At 39.9% G+C, this 24,959-nt stretch overlaps 2 protein-coding genes across 3 annotated transcripts; both read right to left on the bottom strand.

Annotated features, from left to right (window-relative positions):
- Positions 1-563: 563 nt before the first annotated feature.
- nr1h5 (nuclear receptor subfamily 1, group H, member 5) lies at positions 564-13,568 on the bottom strand. Of its 2 annotated transcripts, XM_089013364.1 has the most exons (13): positions 12,645-13,545; positions 12,418-12,578; positions 11,366-11,521; positions 10,409-10,540; positions 7,148-7,498; positions 6,941-7,081; positions 5,874-5,998; positions 4,622-4,720; positions 4,448-4,544; positions 2,911-3,030; positions 1,687-1,755; positions 1,494-1,607; positions 564-1,082 (listed from the first exon to the last, which is right to left on the bottom strand). In XM_089013364.1, the coding sequence occupies exons 3-13, from the start codon at positions 11,448-11,450 to the stop codon at positions 886-888; spliced, it is 1,530 nt and encodes a 509-aa protein (XP_088869490.1). In that variant the 5' UTR covers positions 11,451-11,521; positions 12,418-12,578; positions 12,645-13,545; the 3' UTR covers positions 564-885. The 2 variants fall into 2 exon arrangements, with proteins under 2 accessions (XP_088869490.1, XP_088869482.1); XM_089013356.1 differs by having other exon boundaries at positions 6,941-7,498; positions 12,645-13,568.
- A 2,095-nt stretch (positions 13,569-15,663) lies between these two features.
- slc66a1 (solute carrier family 66 member 1) lies at positions 15,664-23,847 on the bottom strand. The gene is made up of 8 exons (XM_089013345.1): positions 23,752-23,847; positions 21,992-22,182; positions 20,640-20,769; positions 20,071-20,158; positions 19,425-19,576; positions 19,205-19,297; positions 17,531-17,716; positions 15,664-16,375 (listed from the first exon to the last, which is right to left on the bottom strand). Exons 2-8 carry the CDS (start codon positions 22,177-22,179, stop codon positions 16,289-16,291), a joined length of 924 nt encoding a protein of 307 aa, XP_088869471.1. The 5' UTR covers positions 22,180-22,182; positions 23,752-23,847; the 3' UTR covers positions 15,664-16,288.
- Between the last annotated feature and the right edge of the window lie 1,112 nt (positions 23,848-24,959).

Raw genomic sequence — 24,959 nt, 5'->3', positions numbered from 1 at the left:
TATATATATATATATATATATATATATATATATATATATATATATATATACATATATATATATATATATATATATACAGATACACACACACACATACATCTCCAGCTCCTCTCTGAGCCCTCGATTTTCTCATGTTCCTTCTTTCTGATGTTTCCATCACTCGGGACCGCTACATCCACGACAACGGCTTTCCTTTGCCCTTTATCTATGACCACGATATCTGGTTGGTTGGCCATTACCATCTTGTGAGTCTGTATCTGGAAGTCCCACAGGATCTTTGCTCGGTCATTCTCTACTACCTTGGGAGGTGTTTCCCATTTTGACCTTGGGGTTTCCAGTCCATACTCCGCACAGATGTTTCGGTAGACTATGCCAGCCACCTGGTTATGGCGCTCCATGTAGGCTTTCCCTGCCAGCACCTTACAACCTGCAGTTATGTGTTGGATTGTATATATATATATATAATTTTATTATATCATAATGAAAAGCTGATGTTCTTGTGAAAAAGGCGTCAGATTCCAAATCAGTGCACAATAACAACAAAAACATTTTGAAAATATGACTTGCATCTCTGATTTAATAGTCTTGAACATTATTAGTAACATAAAAGAATAATAACAAATAAATACTAAACACCGTATCCAGAAAAATAATGCCTAAATTAATGCAATCAATATCATTGCTGGGGAAAGTGCTCTGAGGCCCAGATTCAAAATTGGAGTGAGCCGTTAAGTGGCCCGTGGACCATACTTTGCTCACCTATACCAAGGAAGGTATCATAGTACCTGAAGACCACAAAGACCAACATAATGTTGTGCGTGTCAGACAAAACACTTCCTATGTCGTAGCATGTAAGACACCAAGAGACCCCCTCCCCAATTAGGGTCAATAATTGGGTCGGGTCAACAGGAGATAGTTGTGGCGGAGGGTCCGGAGCTCCGTCAACCGGCCTAGAAGACGACCAAAGCGCTGCGGTCCGCCTCCTGCTGCTCCAACCCGGGTCCCACACATGCGAGACAGCAGGTCCAAGATCAGCTCCTGCAATTTTTCCACATAGCTGCTGGCCGAAAGGGACACACTGTCTGTTGAATGAACACAGCAGAAGCACAACTCAAGCACAAGAGGCAGCCATGACTTGGGTGAGTTTACATCTTGTATAAAGGCCGATCCTAATTGTTCTACAGTTATGAAATTGACCGCACAAAAAAAAAAAAGGAAAACACAAGAGGCGGGTTTACCATGCTGAATTGCTTATGAGCAGCCATACAAAAAATATGAATAATTGCATGATAATTCACTCACATGATCACGGACAAATCTAACATGACATGAAACATGCCATGCTAGATCTAACATAACTTCATCTAACATGAAATCATACTCAATCACAAATAAGCAGAGGGCTACTCCATATAGGAGACGATTCATGTTATTGTAATCCCCAATTCCTGCTAAATGACAGTCAGAATTCATGTTTTTTTTTTTATTCAGACCTGAGCAAAGCAGAGCGGTGGCACCAAGCAGGGTGTACTCAGTCTCGGTCACCTGCAGCGCCACCATGCTGTGAAAGAATTTGAGCATGACGTTCAGGAGATCCTCACTGCATCCTGTCAAAACACATCCATTCTTTTCACTTTCTTTGCTTTGTCACAATGAATATAATTTGTGATTGGCACCGGTACTCACTTTGGAAATTGTCCATTGAGCCGACAAATCTCAAATAGGTGGCCGTTGATATGTTGAATAGCTGCAGTGCTGAAGAAAAAAAAAAACAATTGGAAATCCCACTTTGAAAAAAAATGTTTCTCTTCAAGTAACTAATCAATCACCATTGCTACTTAAAGGACAACCGACGCCTCCGGACAAGTTGTGTCCATAATTTGTAAAATGGCTTCAAATGACTTCAACTGAGTGTATTTTTAAAGGACAACCGACGTCTCCTGACAACTATTTTTTTAGGTAAGTATTTATTTATTATATATTTATTTCTGTATTGCTGTATTTAGTTATTTGGTTACTTAGTTAGCTATCTGCTACCTAGCGTGGTTAGCTAGCTGATCGGTAGCGTAGTAAGCTAGCTGCTAGCTAGTTAGCTATTTATTTAGTTCGCTAGCTAGTTAGCTATTTATTTATTTACTTGTTCGTTTTATTTATTTCTAATTTGTGTATCTGTTTATTTACTTATGTATTTATTTGTGTATGTATGTATTTATTTATGTATTCATTTATTTAGTTATTTGGTTAATGAAGTAGCTAGTTAGCTAGCTAGATAGCTATTAATTTATTTACTTGTTTGTTTTATTTATTTCTAATTTGTGTATCTGTTTATTTATTTATGTATTTATTTATTTATGTATTCATGTATTTAGTTATATGGTTAGTGAGTTAGCGAGTTAGCTTTCTGGTTAGCTAGCTTAGTTAGCCAGCCGCTAGCTAGTTTAGTTAGCTATTTATTTATTTATTCATTCATGTATAAATTGATTTTGAAGTTCTGTTTGGGATGCAATGTAGGGAAAGAGATGCCCGTTTCCCGGTAAGATCAGAGCATTGTCATCAAATGGTGAGTATAGTTTTTGCTTTTTTGAATGTTGCTGTGCCGATGACCATTTTGTGTTTGGGAGCCTTTTACTAAGCGACTTGCTTGTTCTGTAGCAACAAAGGGACATAAGTCTTCTTGTGCCGGTCCCAAGCCCGGATAAATACAGAGGGTTGTGTCAGAAAGGGCATCCGACGTAAAGCTTGGCTAAAACAAACATGCGGATCAAACCTCTCAAGATGGAGGACACTGATTTGCTGTGGCGACCTCTTGTAGGGAAAAGCCGAAAGGAAAAGAAGACTTGCCAATGTAAAATTGGGGAAATTAAACAAAAACAAACTTTCAGTGGAACTAATCTTAATTTGCTTTCTCACCTGTAGCAGGCTTTGCAGTCGGGTTATTGGCAAAATTCTGAGCGGACAGCAGGAACATGAGGTCGAGTGAAGACGTTGACAAAAGGCAACGCTGGTCTGACAAGTCCAACAATTCAAAACCTGTGGAAAGGTATAGCCTGTATTGATGTACCACTTATCTGCACTCAGCCTAAAAAAAAAACATCTTTGGAAGAATATGAGTGTAATTTTCAATACAATACATCAAGTTTCCTCTGCCTCTTGCCAATAGATTGTAAAAGTTGCAACTATAATTTCCACAGTTGTGCTGCATTCACTAAAATTGTTCAGTATTCACCAATCAGGAGCAGAACTTTGTTCTTTCTGTAGCTGGAAACAAAAAGTGATCCTCTAGTACAGGGGTGTCAAAGTCATTTTTTGCCGCGGGCCACATTGTAGTTATGGTTTCCTCTCGAGGGCCGTTATGAATTTGGGGAACCCATTAGAATGTTTAAATCCCTTCAAATATTACATATAGAGCACACAGCAAATTAATGAATAACTCGTTTTCAAATCTGAAGTCAAGAATAATGACTTTTATTGTGGTTAGATTGTGGTTGACATCCAAAAATATGAAATTTTGGCTCAGATTTTAGCAATCATCATGGAATTTAACAAGTTTGATTTGCTTTCGCGGGCCGAAAAAAATGATGTGGTGGGCCGGATTTGGCCCGCGGGCCTTGACTTTGACACCTGTGCTCTAGTACTTCCTGCCTAACATTTAAAGGAGAACCGACACCTTTTTTTTGTTTCCTAACTGACATCAGAAAAACGTTTTATAGCATCTAAAATACCCAAAACACACAGGCTGATATTTTTAGTCAAATACAAAACACCAATAAAAATGACTTAAAGTGTCCCAAAACTACTTCAAAATGACCTCGGAAGTGGCGAGTTTCAGAAGGTCCCGCCCCCTTGTTTTTGACGTCACGCCAGGTCGTCTTGCCTTGCTCGAGAATCAAAACAATAGCTTCAGATTCGGAAAATATGCTTTCTTTTTACTCATCCAGTTATGAATATGATTCAAATGGTTCTGAAGAGGAAAGCATAAACGTTTGCAATCGATTAAAGGAGTCCTCCCATATCAACTCGAGCCATCAGGACTCCGATGTAGCAGCCCATTTCCGTTGGAAATGGGCTGATTTGTCTGCTGGAAATTTGGGTTAACTAGTATCAAATGGTAGTCTTGGTGCAACACACAACGATTCACCATTGCGTTATTTATGTGTTTTCCGTCTAATTTTGGAATCAACACGAAGTTTTCAGACCAAACAAAGTACCCAAAATGCATTGTGTGTCGCTTTCTCGGTCAGGGGCGTTCCCTCTGTGACGTCAGGAATCGTCACCAGCTCAAAAACAAGACTTCCTGAATATTCAGCGCAGTCTTAAAACGTAAATCTTTGTAAAATACGCTCAGTAGAAATCACTTGAAGTGATTTTACAAATTTACGGAGGCGTCGGTTGTCTTTTAAATGGCCACATTTGAGCGAATATTCTGCAACTTTCTCAGAAATATTACCTGGCACCATCCTGGCAAATTGCAACACTCTTTGCAGGTGAGGCAACGTGACATCTGAAAGCTCCTCCCCTTCCTCTGCACATGGCCAATCAAACATCTGCGGACAAATACAAAGTGAGGACAGCCCAAACAAAGAAGAACGGTGCACTCGGATTGAGGAAGTCATGTCGTCACCTTGCAACGGTCGCTGTACTGAGCTCGACACATTCGATGAGCCTCCACCATCTTGTCCACGGTGTGCTTTTGTTCTCGGCTCAAGGTGGATGTCACGACCTCGTGTGGGACACAATTAAATAGTTGTCATTGGTCTGAAAGGACAAGCGACGCCTCCTGACGGACAAGTTGTGTCCATAATTTGTAAAATCACTTCAAATGACATGAAACCACATAAATAACGCGATGGTGAATCGTTGTGTGTTGCACCAAGACTACTATTTGATACTAGTTGACACAAATTCCCAGCAGACAAATCAGCCCATTTCCAACTGAGCTTGGGCGCCATCTTGTGCCTTTTCTGGGACGCTACACTGAATTCCTGACTGCTCGAATTGATCCGGAAGGACTTCTTTAATCGATCGCAAACATGTATGCTTTCCTCTTCAGAACTATATTTAGAATCATATTCATAACTGGATGAGTAACAAGAAAGCATCTTCTCTGAATCTGAAGCCATTGTTTTGATTCTCGAGCAAGGCAAGACGTCCTGGTGTGATGTCACGAACAAGGGGGCGGGACCTTCTGAAACTGGCCATATCCGGTTTCATTTTGAAGTTGTTTTAGCACACTTGAAGTCATTTTTATTGGTGTTTTGCATTTGACTAAAAATATCAGCCTGCGTGTTTTGGGTATTTTAGACGCTATAAAACGTTTTTCTGAAGTCAGTTACGAAACAAAGAAATGGTGTCGGTTGTCCTTTAAATGTTGAACGCTGGCGCGTGTGGCTGCCACTGCTCACCCACAGAAAAACTTATCCTGTGACTGTAAAGGGACTTTGAGAGTTTTGAAAGGCGCTTGTAAATTAAATGTATTATTATGATTGTGATTATTATGATTATGATTATTACCATTATTATTAATAACAATAATAATAATAATAATAATAATAATGACAGTAATAATAATAATAATAATAATAATTTTTATTTTATTGTATTTTATAGTATTTTTTTTTCATTGTTGTCGTTGTTATTATTATTATTATCATTCCGATTATGATTACGATTATTATTATTGTTTTATTGTTTTATTATTTTATTATTGTATTATATTATTATTATTTTATTATTGTATATTATTATTATTATTATTATATGTAACACTTTGACTGAAGTACAGTAATGTATTATTATTATTATTACATTGTATTCATATTCTGTTGCAATACCACATTAGTCCACAAGGGGACAGATGAATCATCCAGTTGTACCTTTCCATGTAGTCTGCTGGTGGAGCTCACTTGCTTGCTGTCCTCACTCTCCTCTTCTTCTTGTGTTCTTCCTCTTCCTCCTTTCCTCAGTCGTTTAGACTGACACTGAACTTCTGTCAGAAGGCCTGCGGAGAGGACGTCGGAAAGAGGTCAATTAAATAGCACCAACCATCATGATTTATTTATTTATTTATTTATCTTGGTGAGAGTCAAAGACAAAATAATACCCATTCTATACATACATTTCAGTTCAGTTTAGTTCTTTTTTTCGTGACTGTTAATTGTCAAATCGATTCATGTTAAAGGACAACCGACAGCATTTTATTTGTTTCTTAACTGACATCAGAAAAACGTTTTATGGCGTCTAAAATACCCAAAACATGCAGGCTGATATTTTTAGTTAAATGCAAAACACCAATAAAAATGACTTCAAGTGTCCTATCTCTGCAAAAACATGAACCCGGAAGTGGCCAGTTTCAGAAAGTCCCGCCCCCAGTTCGTGACGTCACGCCAGGTCGTCTTGCCTTGCTCTAGAATCAAAACAATGGCTTCAGATTCGAAGAAGATGCTTCCTTGTTACTCATCCAGTTATGAATATGATTCAAATAGTTCTGAAGAGGAAAGCATAAATGTTTGTAATCGATTAAAGGAGTCCTCCCATATCAATCCGAGCTGTCAAAGACAGCAATGTAGCGTCCCAGAAAATGCACAATATGGCACCCAAGCTCTATCAACACGGATCAACACGAAGTTTTCAGACCAAACAAAGTAGCCAAAATGCATTGTGTGTCGCTTTGTCGGTCAGGGGCGTTCCCTCCGTGACGTCACGTCAGGAATCGTCACCAACTCAAAAACAAGACTTCCTGAATATTCTTGGAGTCTTAAAAGGTAAAATATAGCAATATGCGGTGTAATCTTTGTAAAATCTGCTCAGTAGAAGTGATTTGAAGCCATTTTACAAATTATGGACACAACTTGTCCGTCCGGAGGCGTCGGTTGTCCTTGAAATATGTGCTGTCCAATTTTTCATCAGTGCAATAATCAAGGCATGTGGGCCCACTACTCACACTCAGCCAGCATTCCCACAGCTCGACACTTCCTGAAGCGACAATCTTGACATTTCCTCCTCATGTACATGTCCATCTCACAGGTACCTCCTCTCTTACAGTGGTACACGGCTTTTTTAGTCACGCTCCGCCGGAAGAAACCTGCGAGGTGCGAAGAAGGACAAAACTTGACCGCTCGACCACGAGGCAGATGAGGCCTGCTGTTACCTTTGCATCCCTCGCAGGTGAGAGCGTTGTAGTGATAGCCCGACGCTTTATCGCCACACACCACGCACAGCTCGTCATGACCTCGGATCTTCCCGACGGAGCCCACGCGGGGTCTCCGGGCCGCAGGAAGGCCCCCGCAGTGGGGCTCGCTGGGAATGGGATCGCAGGGACCCTCCAGGAAGTCAGAGTCAAAATGATAGAACGTATGCGAGGAAGACGAGGACGTGGAGGATGACGGGGAGCCGTAGAATTGGAAGGACGCACCAGTTGGGTTGTACTGCTGCGGGCTGTAAGGGAGCAACTGGAGGTCGGGGTCCGGCAATGGGTAGCCCATAGGGTCAGCCAACATGTCTGTTGAAATAGAATTCATATCAAAGATCTTTTTTTTTCCTTTGTGGAGCAGTTTTATAAATGAATGTTTTCATTTGTGAAGCAACTTTCTTCAAAATGTAAATTGCTAGCATTGACGGCTCAAATTGATATGGGAGGACTCCTTTAATCGATTGCAAACGTATGCTTTCCTCTTCAGAACTATTTGAATCATATTCATAACTGGATGAGTAACAAGAAGGCATATTCTCCGAATCTGAAGCCATTGTTTTGATTCTCCAGCAATGCAAGACGTCTTGGGGTGACATCACGAACAAGGGGGCGGGACCTTCTGACACTGGTCACTTCCGGTTTCAATTTGAAGTAGTTTTTAGACACTTGAAGTCATTGTTATTGGTGTTTTGCATTTGACGAAAAATATCCTCCTGCGTGTTTTGGATATTTTAGATGCTACAAAACGTTTTTCTGATGTCAGGAAACAAAAAAAAATGCTGTCTGTTGTCCTTTAAATTGATAAATATTGAATTGGAAGATGGATGGAAGGAAGGATGAACATGTGTTTTATCAGTGAGGTATTTACAAGGCTTTACAGCTCTAGTTGTCTCATTACCACCTCGTTCTGTCATTTAATTTTTCACCAGCTGGTTCTTGTCTTTATCGGACCATGTGTGTGTATGTGTGTGTGTGTTTGTATGACTAGTCCTGTGAGGACCATTAACATTTTATACCATACGCAGTGAGGACATTTTTGACAAGTGAGGACATTTTGGCCGGTCCTCACAAGTTTTTCATTCCAAAGACTTCTAGAAGGTGTATATATATGGATCTGTTAAAGTTTCAGAAAGGTCCTCACAAATTCAACCAAAATGATTTTTTGGTGTGTGTTTTCATTTCACTTGGATACACACACTTTTGACTCACTGTGTGTGTTTATGTGTGGGTGTGCGTGGTTAATAAGAGGAAAAAGTTCATACTACAAAAAGTAAAACGATATTTTAACCAAATTCACAACAAGGGTGAGGACTTTGAATGTACCCATTCAGAAACCTCACTCCTGCTGTTATTTCAGTTTCAAGTCCACTTTTTATTTCTTTGTTTTTAAAGAAGTTGAAGTGGGAAATGGGGTGACATTTAGTCTTCAAATGGAACACTAGTTCTTCTCTAAACCTATCAGCAACAGTGGTCGTCATTCCTTATCTGGAGTTATCCGGACCTCACAAAACCATTGAAACAGGAATGTGTGTGTGCGTATATATGTGTGTGTGTGTGTGTGTGGTGGGGGGTGGTGCATCATGTGACCAAAGTGTTTATAAAGCAGTGGAAACTGTCTAAACAGCCCTCAGCATCCCTTGCATCCCACACGTTTGGGAAGCAACAACAATTTGCCTCCTGATGGCTGCCGGCTGAGAGCTGACAAATGCTGGCTGGGGGAGGGGGGTGGGCTTGTGCCTCCAGCATGTCGGACCTTCCTAAATGCCAAACCAACGCAGGATAATGATGAATTTCATCTGGATTAGTTTTCTTCCAGATAAAAAAAGGTGTCAGTCCATGGAATGTATTGTCCCATATGGCTCTGACTGTCCATTTGCATTCAGGACAAAAGACAAAGTGATTGATCTGTGTAAAAGACATCGAGTTGTGTTTGGAGTGATTGATAACTCAAGGCCCGTAGTATTTTCATGAATTTGATTTGATCGTACGGTGCATATTGTTTGAGGTTGTGGGGTCGTGGCAGAGTTCTGTTTGCACAGACAGTGATTTCATGTGATTACAACATCATTTCATACAAATAAGTACGACAAACGAAAGGTTGTTGTCCTTCTTGAAAATTAACAACTTAATAAACCCCAAATTGTCAAAAAAAAAACATTTTATACAATGAAATAAAATCGGGAAAATGTATTTAGAAAGAAATGAAAATTCACTGATGGAACATCTTACATCTTTAAAGGACAACCGACGTCTCCGGACAAGTTGTGTCCATCATTTGTAAAATGGCTTCAAATGACTTCTCCTGAGCGTATTTTACAACGATTCCACCGCATATAGCTATATTTTACATTTTAAGACTCGTGCTGAATATTCCGGAAGTCTTGTTTTTGAGTTGGTGACGAGTCCGTACGTGACGTCACTGAAGGAATGCCCCTGACTGACAAAAAAAGGACACATTGTAGCAGTCCTTCCATCACGTCAATGCTTGTTTGGTCTGAAAACCTCGTGTTGCACCTGAAAGAGCCAGAAGAGGGCATCCAAGCTCCATGTAAGGAATTTATCATCCTGTGGAAACGGGCTGATTCATTCCTCACAGGCGGTCTGTGGCTATTTTCTTCCTCTTTTTGGGTGATACATTTCCCCCCAATGTTACCTCAAAATGGCACAGAATAAATTCTTTAATGGATTGCAAACATGTATGCTTTCATCTTCAGAACTATTTGAATCATATTCATAACTGGATGTGTAACAAGAAAGCATATTCTCCGAATCTGAAGCCATTGTTGTGATTCTCCAGCAATGCAAGACGTCTTGGCGTGAATAAATATATTTCACACAAATATATATATATATATATATATATATATATATATATATATATATATATATATATATATATATATATATATATATATATGAATTATTTATTTATTATATATATATATTTGAATTAGAATTATGAATAGAATTAATAACGAATAATTCATAATAACAACATAATTCATAATAATTCATTCATAATAATAATTCATAATAACAACAAGTAATAATGAATTATGAATCAATAATGGTAATAATTATTAATGAAAAATTTATATGTAAGATTTTTTACATAAAAAATTAAATTTGTACATTACACATTGTACATTACATTTGCACAATTACAGTACAGTAATAGTAATTATTAATGATTAAATAACAAATAAGATGCTGACTCACCATAGAACTGCAGCTGCTCTGATGGACAGTAAGTATCCGAGGAGGCGAGAAAGCCCCCCACTGAGAAGTTCATGTCCAAGTCTGTCCACTCTCTCATCAGAACCCGAGCGTATCGGCGCTGAATGACTGCCACTATTCCAACGCACACAAAATCGGGAAACGTGACACAACTCACGCGATCATGTCAAGTTTCATGAAGTATCTGGGAAGTTGCAGAGTCCTGGGGGGGGTGGTGGTGGTGGGTTGGGTTGGGGGCTGAAACATTCCACAATCCCCCAGGAGCAGGTCTCTTAGCGGTCCTTTTTTAAACTGGAGGGGAAGAGTCCAGCTGAGTATTGTTGGGTTCTGTGATAAATGATGTGTTGGAGGAGGTCCGAATCGGGCCCCCCAGGGGTTAATACCAGAAGGGGGGAGAGGGGACACCCAGGAAGGACTTGCGATGTCCATACAGCTGGGACTGACTGGGACTTTGTAGAGCAGAACATGTCCACATTTGAGGGAAACGGGGTGAACTTTCACCTTGTTGGCAACACCATAACGGATGTGTAACACTCATGCGTGTTTGTGTATGTCTTTCTGTGTTTTTGTATACTTTGTATACTGTACATCATGTTTGCATGTGTCTCTCTGTCTGCATCGTGGCTCTTTTGTCATAGCTGCAAAGAAATGCACATGATTTTGATCATTGATATATAGTGATACCTCAGCTTCCAAACTTAATTGGTTCCCAAAAAGTGTGTGTACGGAGAAAAGTGTGTCTTCCAAACATTAATTTCCCATTGGAAGCCATTAAAATGAGAATAATCCGTTCCCATGCAGGTCCCCATAAAACACAAATTTCAACTCAATAAGCCTTAAAACTACACAAGACATAAATTTTTTATGTACAATAAATGTGTGATTGTATTTAAAGTTAAAGAAATAAACTGTACTGTATAATAAAGTCATTTTATTTACCTTTGTGATGGTCGTTGATGGCTTGATGGACTGCAGTGGGAGGAGGTTGGAGGGAGCAAGTTACTGTTTGGAAGGAGAGTCTCATTCAATAAGGACTGTAGCAAGGAGGGTTAGCCTATCTTTCATAGGCTAATGCCCAGGGACGGACTTCTCTTCCTGTGTAACGAAAGTCCGGTTATGTATATTTTTCCAAAAAAGGCCCGTTTCATCAGCATTAAACACTTGATGAGGAACGTAGCCTCCTTCTTCCACCCTCTTGAGGAATGATTACTTGTAAACTTCGGCAGCTTTATCGTTAGAACTAGCTGCCTCACCATGACGAATGACACTATGAATCCCTGTACGACACTTAAAGTTCTCGAACCATCCGTGGCTAGCCTTGAAATCATCAATGAAATATATATATTATATATAAATATATAATTAATAATAATTATTATTATAATATAATAATTAAAACCATCAGGTTTTTTTTTGTTTTATCGGATAACTTTTGAGAAGCTTTTACAAACAAGCAATGCTAATGATTAACTGTGTGTGTGCACACTTGTTGTGACAAAACCTTGGGAGTGTGTTTACTTTGCCTTTTGTTTATCACTCATCTGTTTGTGCTGCAGTTAATGTTGGACAGAAGTTGGATTTTAAAAGAGCTCAAGGAAATCCTCCTCCATTGGCCCCGCCCCCAAAGCCTTGAGGGTGAGTGGAGGTCCAAAGCAGAATGGCCGCCCGTCAACCACGAGAGAGAACCCCCATCCATCCACCCGACAAAACGTCTGGTTTGTCAATCTCAGTGTGACAATGGCATATATATATATATATATATATATATACACACACATACATATATATACATACATATATATACATATAGAGGCACATGATCAGCTTAAAAAAATTATGTTAGGTGTGCCTTATACTGCAGAAAATATGATGTTTATATATTTATTTTATTTTATTTTATTGTTTGTTTATTTGACTGAATATGGAAATGACATGCAGTACAAATCTCAGCCTCTATCCAACCATCCATGATATAACCTGGTGATACTCACAGGTTGAAGGGACATGATGGGGCTTATCCCATTCGTTTTTGGGCAGTAGACAGAGGACACCTTGAACTGGTTAACAGTCAATCACTTAAAAGTGAACGCTTTGATCCAGTGATTCTCCTCTTTGGATTGGAGACCCCCTCTACTGGAATATAAGAGAATCCCTACCAAAGTACAGATCAGTTGTATTTAACTTGGAATTTCAAGATGTTTATATTTGATGTACTCACATTCATTTTAACAAAAGGAACTGTTCTCTCGCAACTTCTGCTCCGTGAGGACATAAGCCAGCCTTTCAAAGAAGGTTGGAGCGTCTCACCGTGGACGTTGCAGAGAGACGTCAGACTCTAATCTGACAGCAAGTGCTCATTTGCTCACCTGTGGAAGATGGAAGAGAACAAACAAACAGAATAGCATTCAAAGCATCTATCAAACCATTTTGCACAGCAAAGTGTTACGAGGACACGACACGAGGATCAGTCGTGACACACTCACAGCATAAACCCCCCAGGATAAATTCGACACTCTATAAATCACGTTTGTTTTTATTTATTTTTATCATTGCCGCTTGGCCTTGAGTGTTTGGTGAGGAAACGCCACGAGACCTGCGACCCGCAATCAGCGAGTTAAGTCCATGTCAGAACACGTCAATGTGCTTATCAGGAAGAAGAATGTAAACAACTGGTGACTTTGCGTAAAGGGGAGTTAGTCAATCCGGTAGATGGCACATAGGCACATATGCTTCAGAATAAGAGCCCTGTTTCAAAATGTACAGCGCTAAATCATCGCAATAGCGTCAGGCATCGTCATCAACTCGAAAATTTGTACAATCACTTCAAATGACTTCTAACGAGCGTATTTTACAAAGATTCCACCGCATATAGCCATATTTTACGTTTTAAGACTCGCGCTGAATATTCCGGAAGTCTTGTTTTTGAGTTGGTGACGAGTCCGTACGTGACGTCACTGAAGGAACACCCCTGACTGACAAAAAAAGGACACATTGTAGCAGTCCTTCCATCACGTCAATGTATATTGCTGTACTTTGTTTGGTCTGAAAACCTCGTGTTGCACCAAAAAGAGCCAGAAGAGGGTGACCAAGCTCAGTGTAAGGAATTTATTATCCGGTGGAAACGGGCTGATTAATTCCTCACAGGAGCTTGGATGCCATTTTCTGCCTCTTTTTGGGTGATACATGTCCCCCCAATGTTACCTCAAAATGGCACGGAATAAATTCTTTAATCGATGACAAACATGTATGCTTTCCTCTTCAGAACTATTTGAATCATATTCATAACTGGATGTGTAACAAGAAAGCATATTCTCCGAATCTGAAGCCATTGTTTTGATTCTCCAGCAAGTCTTGGCGTGACGTCACGAACTGGGGGCGGGACTTCCTGAAAATGCCCAACTCGCAGCTCAATTTTTTGGAGATTTTGGACACTTTAAGTCATTTTTATTGGTGTTATGCATTTGACTAAAAATATCAGCCTGCGTGTTTTGGGTATTTTAGATACTATAAAACGTTTTTCTGATGTCAGGAACCAAAAATAGTGATGTCGGTTGTCCTTTAAGGACAGTTCATTTCTGCCATTTAGTGGCGTTGGCTGATATTACAACTTCAAGTTCAGTCAATCTTTACATATTTGCAGTTTTGCACTCATGTATTTGTATATTTACACAAACACACAAAATTTTTTTTTTTTTTGAGAGATGGAGTACATATTACCTATTTTGGATTTTTAGATGTTTCTATATTTTGGTCAGATGCGGACGTCAGGCTCCCAATTGCCAATCCTTGCATTTGATAGCGCATATCATATATCGTATATAACATCAAATATACAAACATAATCAAGAAATTTCTCTTTTTTCCCCCAAACTGAATTGGAGCACTTCATTCCTGTGAATACAATCAGTATAATGCTAGATAAAATTGGATTCAACTGTCAGACAATCTGATTCAACGGTCAGACAAAGTCCATTTGAACCTGTACTACAGTAAAGAACCCCCCGCCCAAAAAAGCAGTGAGTAATCGGGTGGACCCGTGCATGAAAACCCCAAATTAGCTCTGATGCTGGATTGAAACACATGTGGTAGATCGACATTTATTTATTTTGTTTGGATGGGAGATGGGGGGGGGGGGGGCTAACAAGATTTCTCGCCTGAAAAGAGCTCATTAAAAAATTCCCACAAGAATTGTGTTTATAAATTGCCTCCGTTCATCCTTCGTGATAAATGAGCGCTTCCTCTCACTGACTCAGAAAAAAAATAACTTAAACAGCCATTGCAATCTTATTTGCCACTGTTTTGCAATCTTTCACACACACAAAGGCCTCATTTTTACATTGACCTTACACCCGAAGCGGGTGGGCCCTTGAGCTGTGTGTGTGTGTGTGTGTGTGTGTGTGTGTGTGTGTGTGTGTTTGTATGACTTCCTCTTGTGAGGACCACTAACATTTTATACCATACGTAGTGAGGACATTTTTGACAAGTGAGGACCTTTTGACCGGTCCTCACAAGTTTTTCATTCTAAAGGCTTCTAGAGGGTCTATATATGCATCTGTTAAAGGTTCAGAAAGGTCCTCACAAATTCACCCAAAATGATTTTTTTGGTGTGTATTTTCATTTCACTTGGATACACACACTTTTTACTCACTGTGTGTGTTCATGTGTGTGTGTGTTTAATGAGAGGAAAAAGTTCATACCACAAAAAGCAAAACAATATTTTAACCAAATTCACCACAGGGGTGAGGACTTTGAATGTACCCATTCAGAAACCTCACTCCTGCTGTTATTTCAGTTTAAAGTCCACTTTTTTTAAGAAGTTGAAGTGGGAAATGGGGTGACATTTAGTGTTCAAATGGAACACTAGTTCTTCTCAAAACTCATCAGCAACGGTGGTCCTCACTCCTTATCTGGAGTTATCCGGACCTCACAAAACCATTGAAACAGGAAAGTGTGTGTGTGTGTGTGTGTGTGTGTGTGTGTGTGTGTGTGTGTGTGTGTGTGTGTGTGTGTGTGTGTGTGTGTGTGTGTGTGTGTGTGTGCGTGCGTGTGTGTGTGTGTGCGTGTGGTGGCAAAGTGCATGTTTGAAGAGGTCTCTGTGAGGCAGCTACTGAAAGGAAAACAACACTGAACAAGAATAATCATTCATAACATCCATATCAAAATATAAGAAAATGAACAGCAAGCAGAACTGAATAGTTTCCATTTTGGTTTATTTTTTTTTAAACAGTACACTGACCCAATGACCCCCCCTCCCTTCCCTAAAAGTACAAAAAAATGTGTGCAAAAATTATGTGAGAATGTTGACTAAAACTATAAATTAAACATGGACATTATCGTGTCGAACAGTTGACATGGAATGCGACATCGCCGCTGCAAATAAAACTGGTCATGGTGTTGCTATGTAAAACTAAGTACAAAGTCAAATTAAAAACAAAAGAATTGAAAATTAAAATGTGTTTAAAATACACAAAAATAAAAAGCACCGTTTCTTTTTTTTCCCCCAGACTCTATTAAAATGTAGAATTTCTACAATTAAGAGCAGAAAAAGAACACATGAAGTCAAGTTGCAAGTTGTTCTTTAAACGAGACCAGAGATCTTCATGAAGGAGCGTTTTCATAACTTCATAACCTCCTGATAAAAGCTTCCAGGCAGAAGTTCCTCGCCATTCCCTTTAAAACTGCACCAGAAAAATGCATCATCCATCCGCAATGTTTAAAAAGAGCATTTACCTGAAATGGGGAGTAAAATAAATACATCTATACAATTCAAAACAAAATGAAATGGATTTCTTATCCTGATTCTGTGATTTTGTTTCTTTTTGTGGGCCGTTTGAATGGCGGTGGAGCGGTTGCAAGAACGTTCTAGCTCCCCATCAGAGGCGTCGTCTCCGGGGTGCTGCTATCCAGCCGTTCTGAAGCTTTACGGTAACTAAAGAACTGCACGGAGATCTGAAGTATGGCGTTAAAGATGAAAACAGACAAGAGAACAAGACCAAACAAACAAAGTACAGTAAAGTCTCGTTATATCGATATTCTCGGGAGTGGGAAAAAAATATCGATATAACCGGACTATCAATATATCCGATCCTGCGCCGAACTACAGTAAAAGTGGACAATAAATGGGGGATCTTTGATATGGCATGTCATTTTCTCCTTAAGTTCATGGATTGCGTATCTAGCATGCTTTTGTACTGTAGTGAAGTGAAAAATAAACTTATGCATGAAATAAAAACGTCATTTATTATTTTCATAACGCAGCTCTCAGTCGTACAGGAGTTGTCCATCGATGAAAAGGTTTCTTCAGCCGTCATCTGTACTTCTTTGAAGGTGTCGGACGTTTCGCTTCTTATCCAAGAAACTTCGTCAGCAAACTAAAGTCTTACTGGTAGTTTCGGCTCTATATATATCCCTACTGTCCAGACATGGCGGTGCCGGACTCTGCTATGATAGGTCCCTGCTCACATCCTACTGGGTCTTCCTGAGTGGAGTTTACACGTTCTCCTCATGTCTGTGTGGATTTTCTGTGGGTATCCCAGTTTCCTTCCACATTCCCAAAACTTGCATGACAGGTTATTGGAACACTCTAAATAGTTCCGAGGTGTAAGTGTGAACGTTTGTTTTTCTGTGTTTGCCCATCAGTTGGCTGGCAACCGGTACAAGGTTGAACCTTGCGGCTTGCCTGAAGCCTTCTGGGATATGTTCTAGCACGCACGCAAACCTTGTGAGGAGAAGCGGATCAGATGGATGGACATGCTGGAGAATAAAAGAAGCCATGTTGTGAATCAGTTAAAAAAAAAAAAAAGTTGACATTTTTCGATCAATGTCATCTCTGTGCCTTTGAGTGTGTACGGCTTTAAAAAGTGGGTCTCCATTTAATTAGCGAATTGCTTTTGTGTTGGTGCTCATAGACGTGCTATTGTGGTATGTTTGTTAGTTCTGCTTTGTGTCACTCTGTTTGTTATCAAGGTTGTAAAAGAAAAAAACCAATAATTGCCTCAGTGGGGTGAGCGAGTGCTTGGATAATTTGCCATAATGTGAGCAGTCACATGACGACACTCTGAAATGTAGCAAGTAGACGCCAAAACGGCTGCGAGCGAAGGATACAAGAAGGTCCAAGAGGAGCGTTCCGAGGCTTCCAATGAGCCAGGGCAGGTGATGGATCACGTAACTGTTCTCACCTTGACCCTGGTCAGGGTTCTTCAGCAGCACGCTGAGGCCGTACGTGGAGTTTCCGAGGATGACCAGAGCAAAGAGGAAGAAAGACACCCCCTCGGTTGACTTCCTCTTGAACTGTGAACGGAAATCCAAGTTGAACATTTTCAATCACTATCGCAGGCCAGAGCAAACTGGCCTCCCTTCATAGATGATTCACAATCACAACATTGTGCGATTGCCACTCCTCCGCGGTGGAAAGGACACAGTTGGGCTAAGAATTATTATTTCACAACATTTGGAAGATGACACCGACTACACTGAAGGTCTCAATACATTCATTAGAAGTAGCTAGGTGTCAAACTAAAGGCCCGCGGGCCAAATGTGACCCTCCAGGTCATTTGGCGTGATCCATCCCTTCTATCCATAATCCACTCACTGGGCCACGAGGAGTGCCGGAGCCTATCCCAGCTGTCTTTGGGCGTTACACAGAGGGGACACCCTGAACTGGTTACGAAGCCACGGAGGGGGATAGGGTTCAAACTATACACAGGAATCGAACCTTGCACCTCTGAACAGTGAGGCTAATGTGCTGAACAGTCTACCATGAAATATTCTGTGGGTCCTGCAATTTGAGTGAAAATGACAAAAGCCCTGGCACTGGATTGGACACATGTTTGCACATCGTCTGGCAGTGAAGGAGTTAACAGCGCATGAAAATCATTTTGAAGCCAAATCAAAACCTCAAAGGGTCATTTTATATGCGGCCAAATTGAATGCGCTCTTAGTTCAGAATATTTTGCCATATACCGTATTTTCTGGTGTATAATGCAAACCGGAGTATAAGGCGCACCCCCAATGAATGGTGTATTTTCAAACATGTTCCATTTATAAGGCGCACCAGACTAAAAGGAGCACCTTTAAGAATGAAAAACGTCTTCCAAATATCATATAAAAATACAGAAATGTTTTCCAAATACAGTGAGACCTCAACTTACAAACACCTCAATTTACAAACTTTTCATCTTACAAATGTCACATTTCTGAAAATTAAACCTTATAATAAGCACTATTTTCATAATACACACTGGCGGAGTGATCTTCGGTGGAAGCACACAACCGAACAGCACCAGAGGTTAAGTTACCAACAGTCCTTCTGGAAGGTGAATCTCCTTTCATAAGCCATCAACGACCAACAAAAAGGTAAATAAAACTTTATTTTACAGCACAGTTTATTTCTTTAATTACTCATGTAATGCGCCTCTCTTTCCAAACAGCAATTCCCTTTGACCTCCAACGCCATTCCATCAAGCCATAAATGACCATCACAAATGTAAATAAAGTGACTTTATGATACAATGCAGTGTATTTCTTTCATTACAATAAAATAGCACATTTATTATACATAGAATAAGGTATGTTGTGTGTAGTTTTAAGGCTTATTTAGTTGAAAAGTATATTTTATGGAAACCCGGGAACGGATTATTCCCATTTTAATGGTTCACTATGGGAATTTTTTTTTGAGATACACACTTTTCGCCTTACACACTCTGTCTGGGAACCAATTAAGTTCGTAAGTTGAGGTCTCGCTGTATGTACATACAGAACCCGTGTCGCCATACTCACATTGGTGTAAATTTGAGGAAGTCTGGAAAACAGGTAGAGCACTGATGATACCGAGCCAATGGAAAATCCAATGATTTCTTTGGGGTTGAAAGACTAAAGCAATGAAAACGAGAGAAACACAAGAACACCTTTTAAAGCATTACGACCTAAGATTATTTAAAAAAAAAAAATGAATGTATGAGGAGAATATATCATAATATAGAAAACACATCATACTGACCGCGCCAAGATCCAAGTTTGAGAGCAGCGTGCGCCCCCTGTATGTGGAGGACATCGCTTCCTGCTGGTTAGCGAGCCACCCCGGAAGTTTCCCAAAGCTCGCAGTGACGCCCAGGACGCAGGTCAAACCCATCACGTGCAAAAGAGTCCTGTCTTGTGAAGAGCAGAACAGCCGAGTCAGTCAACAGACATTTCAGCGCAATCTTGCAGAAAAGGACTGCAATGTCAGAACATCATCTTCCTGTGGGTAGAAGTGCGGCAAAGAGTCAACTCTGCAAAAATAAGTTCCCTAAACATTTTCACTGACTTTTCGCCTTACACACACTTTCTGGGAACCAATTAAGTTCGTGAGCTATCACTGTATTGTATTGTAAGTTAACAATGCACATTTTCCTTCATTCCAAACGATACAACTGAAAGGCAGGAAGACTGATGATCAAATTTTTTTTCAGAGAAACTAACTTTTTAAAAGTGACTTTAGTGTTGGCAACAAGAACAAATTGTTTGATTTGATTTAATAGATAGCTAGATAGATAGCTAGCTGGTGTTGACTTGGGATAAGGTCGTCAATGTATTAAAGTTTGCATTGAAAAGGGTTTCCTTTAATTGCCAGATGATATGAAAATAATTGAATAATGTATACTCACTTTCAACCATTCTGTTTTTCATCTTGTAGTATGAATACATGGACAACATTAATAAGTCCGCCAGAACATAATAAACTGCAGTGTACGTCTAGAGGTATATAGAAAGAAAAAAGAAAAGAACATCACACAGATGGATGAGACCAGGATTCTATAATGAGCCAATAAAAGTTTAGTTCCGTTTCATTCTTTTACCCAACCCATTGAGTCCTGTAATTTTTCCCCCCCAAAACTGGTTGAACAACATCTTCATTATATATGCATTCAGTACTTAGTCAAATTACCTTTGGAAATATTTGTGCATGACAATAAGTGATTTTTATTTACTTCATAAGATAACATCTGAATTAATGTCAATTAGATTTAATATAAATTTGACAGTTTGAAACACAAAGCAATTATTTCTATTTCCATTATTTTCTATGCGATGATTTGAATCAGAAGCAGTCCAGCCCTTCGTAAAAATCATTAAAATAGGAAGTTGATTGACATTCCTCCAAGAGGCAATGACAATTTTGTCACTTGCAACACACGTCACCAGAATAACAGAAATGTATTTTTGTTCAATTCACCTGAAGCGGAAGCTGGTCTGCCAAAAAGGACCCCACCAGGTTGCAGGTGTCACCTCCCAGCCAGAGTAGCAGAAACCAAATGGAAAGCGCCTTGTCCATATTCCCCGTTCTGCATGAGCTGTAGTACTGCCTGCGAACAATTTTAACATACAGTGGGGCCTCGGTTTACAAACACCTTGCCTTACGAAATTTCCGGTTTACGAACGTTAAATTTATGAAAATTAAACCGTGGATTAAGCACTACTTTTCGGGATACACACGGAGCGCCGCCCCACCACGGCTGGCGGAGTAATCTTCAGCGGAAGAACACCAACGCACACGACCGAACAGCGTCCCAGCCGGCCTACCTTTCCACACCCCCTTTCACTGAGTGCACAAGTCGATCGTCTCTAAGGATTTTTTTCCCAGATACTTTTGCTGTTATGGGACCGAAAAAGACCCCACCAAAGGCTCGTGTTCAGCCGAAGAAGACACAAAACAAAATTACAGTCGAGGAGAAGAAGGAGATCATTGAGAAACACGAACGAGGTGTGCGTTTGTCTGATTTAGCGGCCCAGTACGGATATGCTAAGTCCACCATTGCTACCATCCTTCGCAACAGAGAAGCTATTAAAGGTGCGTGTGTTGCCGTTCTGTCAAAGCAACGGTCTCGGGCAATAGAAGAGGTTGAAAAACTTCCGTTAATTTGGATTAATGAAAAGCAGCTACCTGGCGACAGCGTGAATAAAGCAATTATATGCGAGAAAGCACGGCTAATTCACTCTGATATCGTCATGCGGCAGTTCACCGTTTATTGATGATTTTAAAGCGAGCAACGGATCATTACTCGTCATGGTGGGACAGCCAGTTCTGACAGTAAAGATGTCGAAGCCTACATCATTCCTCAAAATGGTGAAAAAAGAATGCTACGTACCTTAGTAAATATTTAATGGAGATGATATCGGCCTTTTTGGAAAAAGATGCCTAAGCGGACTTTCATGACATAGGAAGAGAAGTCTGAACGCCATTCCATCAAGTCATCAACGACCATCACAAAGGTAAATAAAACGACTTTATTACACAGTGCAGTGTATTTCTTTCATTACAATACAACAGCACATTTATTATACATAGAATACGGTATATTGTTTGTCGTTTTAAGGCTTATTTAGTTGAAAATTATATTTTATGGAGACCTCGGAATGGATTATTCTCATTTTAATGGTTTCCTAAGGGAAATTAATTGTAGGGATACACAGTTTATGCCTTACTCTGGGAACCAATTAAGTTCGTAAGGCAAGGCCCCACTGTACAATGTACTGCGTTCCGCTGAACGTATTTACTTATTTGGACGCAGAGAGGGTGACACTTACGGCAGTGAGGACATCATGAAGCAGAAGATAGACAGCAGGCCCAAATAGATGCTGGCCATGTCCCTTGCATCCTGGGCACATTCTCCGAGACCTTCCCAGACCCATTTGGACCCGTTGGGGCATAATGTAGTAAAGTTTCCGCCCGAGGCCCATCCAAAAGGCACATTTGTGAGGACTCCGTCCATCATATTCTGTAGACAACAATAGCTGTGAAAATCAATTGTGAATGATTGTCTCCAAACTAGTAAACAGTGTGTTTTTGAATGGGAGGAATGTTGGTGCCATTCGACTGCCATCGCTGGACACCAAAGGGGCCATTGTGCTTTTTTGCGCCTGTAATGGGCAGCATCTTCACAGCCCCGCTTTGTTCAGTGGAAGGTCAGTGCTGTTGGACAGTCTGCGGCTGGAGGGATGCATGGCTTGAGGAACCCGCGATAAGAAGAAAGAAGCGTCAGCGCAGAGCGCCGATGCGTATGTGGAACTGTTGCGGCTTGGAATTGAAGCAGATTTATGTGGAACAGGATATGTGAGACAATCTCTTTTCGTCAATGGATGCTACAGCTGCATGTTTGCTTTCAACATTTAGCTTGTAGTCGACGTGCACATTCCACCATGATGTCCCTGATCCACTGGTGGAAAGACGCTTTGATCCTCTCCTCTTTCATCTAGAACTGCTTCATGTCATCACAAAGAGGGTACAGCAAGTCCTGAAGAATGAATGTCTCTCTGTGTCTTTGGATTGTCATATTGTCTCTATCAATTATGGCGCTTCCCAACTTTTATTCAGCTAAGGCTTATGTGGCGATTTGACAGAAAACCACTAAGTCACAAGTAGACAACTGAACTAATAATGAGTCAATTTACTTACTAATGTATGTTAATTATTACTTCTGCTATCTATAGAAAGACTATTTAGTTGTTCTGCATTCAGTAGCCATGAATAAAATTGGTAGGGGAACAAGATGGATTATTATGGAAATCCAAAAGAGAGTCAAGATTAGATATTATAAAATATTTTGAAAAAGTTTAATGTTGATAAAATACGGTCATTAACTTGTGAGGGAAGGTTCTTACTAATTTTAATACCAACAACTTTTTTATACAACCTGAGAAAATAAAAAAGTTATTATCTTAAAAACTAGGACATTGTGTAGTCATTATTAACGATGTCCTTAAAATTAAATTACAGTGGAATGAAAGGATATTACATATATTATTCTATTTTAATTTGGTAATTTTAGCCAAATGCTGCTTCTGTTTATTTTTTACTTATTAGTGCTTCCTTTGATTATTTGTAGAAAACTATTTTCATGAAAATTGGATTGGTAATCACTGGTTTGCTGATGCAGCCCATGTTTAAAACGAATAGAGAAAAGTCGCTCGACTTTATTTTGTAAACATATCCAACAACCTTTCGTTTCTTAAATCTTAATTTGTCAATCTAAACTGATTTCCTATGGGCTCAATCATATCGACCTATTGAATAAAACACGATTACCAGTGAAAACACAATCGAAAGGATGAAGTTTGATCATGTGACACCACTGTTGATGAGATCAACCGAGCTCATCCGCGTGAAAACACATTTAAAACGACATTTGCTAAGCTTTTGTGCAGTCATCAGTTACTGAAAACAAGTCTTAGCCACTTAGTTAGCTTCACATTTCGCAAGAAACTGGTGACTGAGTTTACTTTCGACTGTTGTCTCGTAACATCAAATATGCTCAAGTGAAATGATGCGCAATGAAAAGGTGTCTTGCCTGTGCGTTGGCTGGACGGCGGAGACTCTAACCCCGACGGGTGACGAATGGCTCCGGAACAACAATGCTATGCTGAGCAAAACAAGGAAGCAGATGACAAATAAAAAAGCTCGCTGCGAGTTGATTGGCTGCACCGTTGTTGTCATGTGACTTAAAGTGGACCAATGGCGAGCGCCTCAACAAAACCCGTTGTCAAATCGTGTTCACGTTTTCGATGGATGGATGGATTGGATTGGATTGGATATGCCTTTATTAGTCTCACAGTGGAGAAATTTACATTTCACAGCAGCAAAGTGATGAAAGGAATGAAAGTAGAAAAACAAAATACATGAGCTGCTGGAAAGGCAGCCACTCTCGCGGCGCCGTCTTTAAGTCAAAATAACAAAAAAAAACAAAAAAAAACTAAATAACAAATAATATGACAGCACAATAAATTAAAAATTCGCCACTGCGAGACTAATAAAGGCAAATCCAATCCAATCCAAAGACACAGAGAGACATTCATTCTTCAGGACTTGCTGTACCCTCTTTGTGATGACATGAAGCAGTTCTAGATGAAAGAGGAGACGATCAAAGCGTCTTTCCACCAGTGGATCAGGGACATCATGGTGATTGACGGACGGACAGACACAGAGAGAGACAGACAGATACATAGATATACTGTGTATTAAAATTTAATAGTGGCATTCAGTGTATTAGCTAGCTATCTATCTAGCAACTAGCTATCTATCTAGTTATGTAGCTAGCTATCTAGCCAGCTATATATCTCGCTAGCTATCTATCTAGCAAGCTATCTAGCTAGCTAGAACTGCTTTGTGTCACAGAGAGCGTAAGAAAGTGGCATATTATGTTACTTTTTTCTTTTGACTTCAAGATGGCGCCGCGAGAGTGGCTGCCTTTCCAGCAGCTCCTATATTTTGTTTTTCTACTTCTTTCTTTTCACAACTTTGCTGCTGTGAAGTGGAAATTTCTCCACTGTGAGACTATAAAAGCAAATCCAATCCAAATCTTGAAATGATGTGTGAAATCTAGGCAAACCGCCATTTTGTGCAAGCTACAGATAAGCTTGTATGATGTGTTCCAAGTAAATGACACCTGAGAAGCGTACATAAGCAATGCGGCTGCACGTGTGTTCCGGCACACAAACATTTCACGCTGACTTGTCACATATCCACAAACCGTGACAAAAATGTAATTGTGTATCTCCA

This window comes from Hippocampus bargibanti, linkage group LG01, assembly GCF_051943395.1.
Source record: "Hippocampus bargibanti isolate YZ-2025 linkage group LG01, ASM5194339v1, whole genome shotgun sequence".
NCBI lineage: Eukaryota > Metazoa > Chordata > Actinopteri > Syngnathiformes > Syngnathidae > Hippocampus > Hippocampus bargibanti.
Note: the sequence above shows the minus strand (reverse complement) of the source record. Positions and strands in the feature narration are given on the sequence as shown.

Excerpts from the sequence above, each read along its gene's own strand:
- nr1h5 (XM_089013356.1), bottom strand. The coding sequence starts at position 11,450 with ATGAGACTCTCCTTCCAAACAGTAACTTGCTCCCTCCAACCTCCTCCC. Across the intron at positions 5,999-6,940 it reads TGTGGGAATGCTGGCTGAGT|GCCTTCTGACAGAAGTTCAG; the intron begins GTGAGTAGTGGG and ends TCCTCTCCGCAG. Across the intron at positions 1,756-2,910 it reads GACTGCAAAGCCTGCTACAG|CACTGCAGCTATTCAACATA; the intron begins GTGAGAAAGCAA and ends TTTTTTCTTCAG.
- slc66a1 (XM_089013345.1), bottom strand. The coding sequence starts at position 22,179 with ATGATGGACGGAGTCCTCACAAATGTGCCTTTTGGATGGGCCTCGGGC. Across the intron at positions 20,770-21,991 it reads TTCATGATGTCCTCACTGCC|GCAGTACTACAGCTCATGCA; the intron begins GTAAGTGTCACC and ends AATTGTTCGCAG. Across the intron at positions 19,577-20,070 it reads GAAAAACAGAATGGTTGAAA|ACAGGACTCTTTTGCACGTG; the intron begins GTGAGTATACAT and ends GCTCTTCACAAG.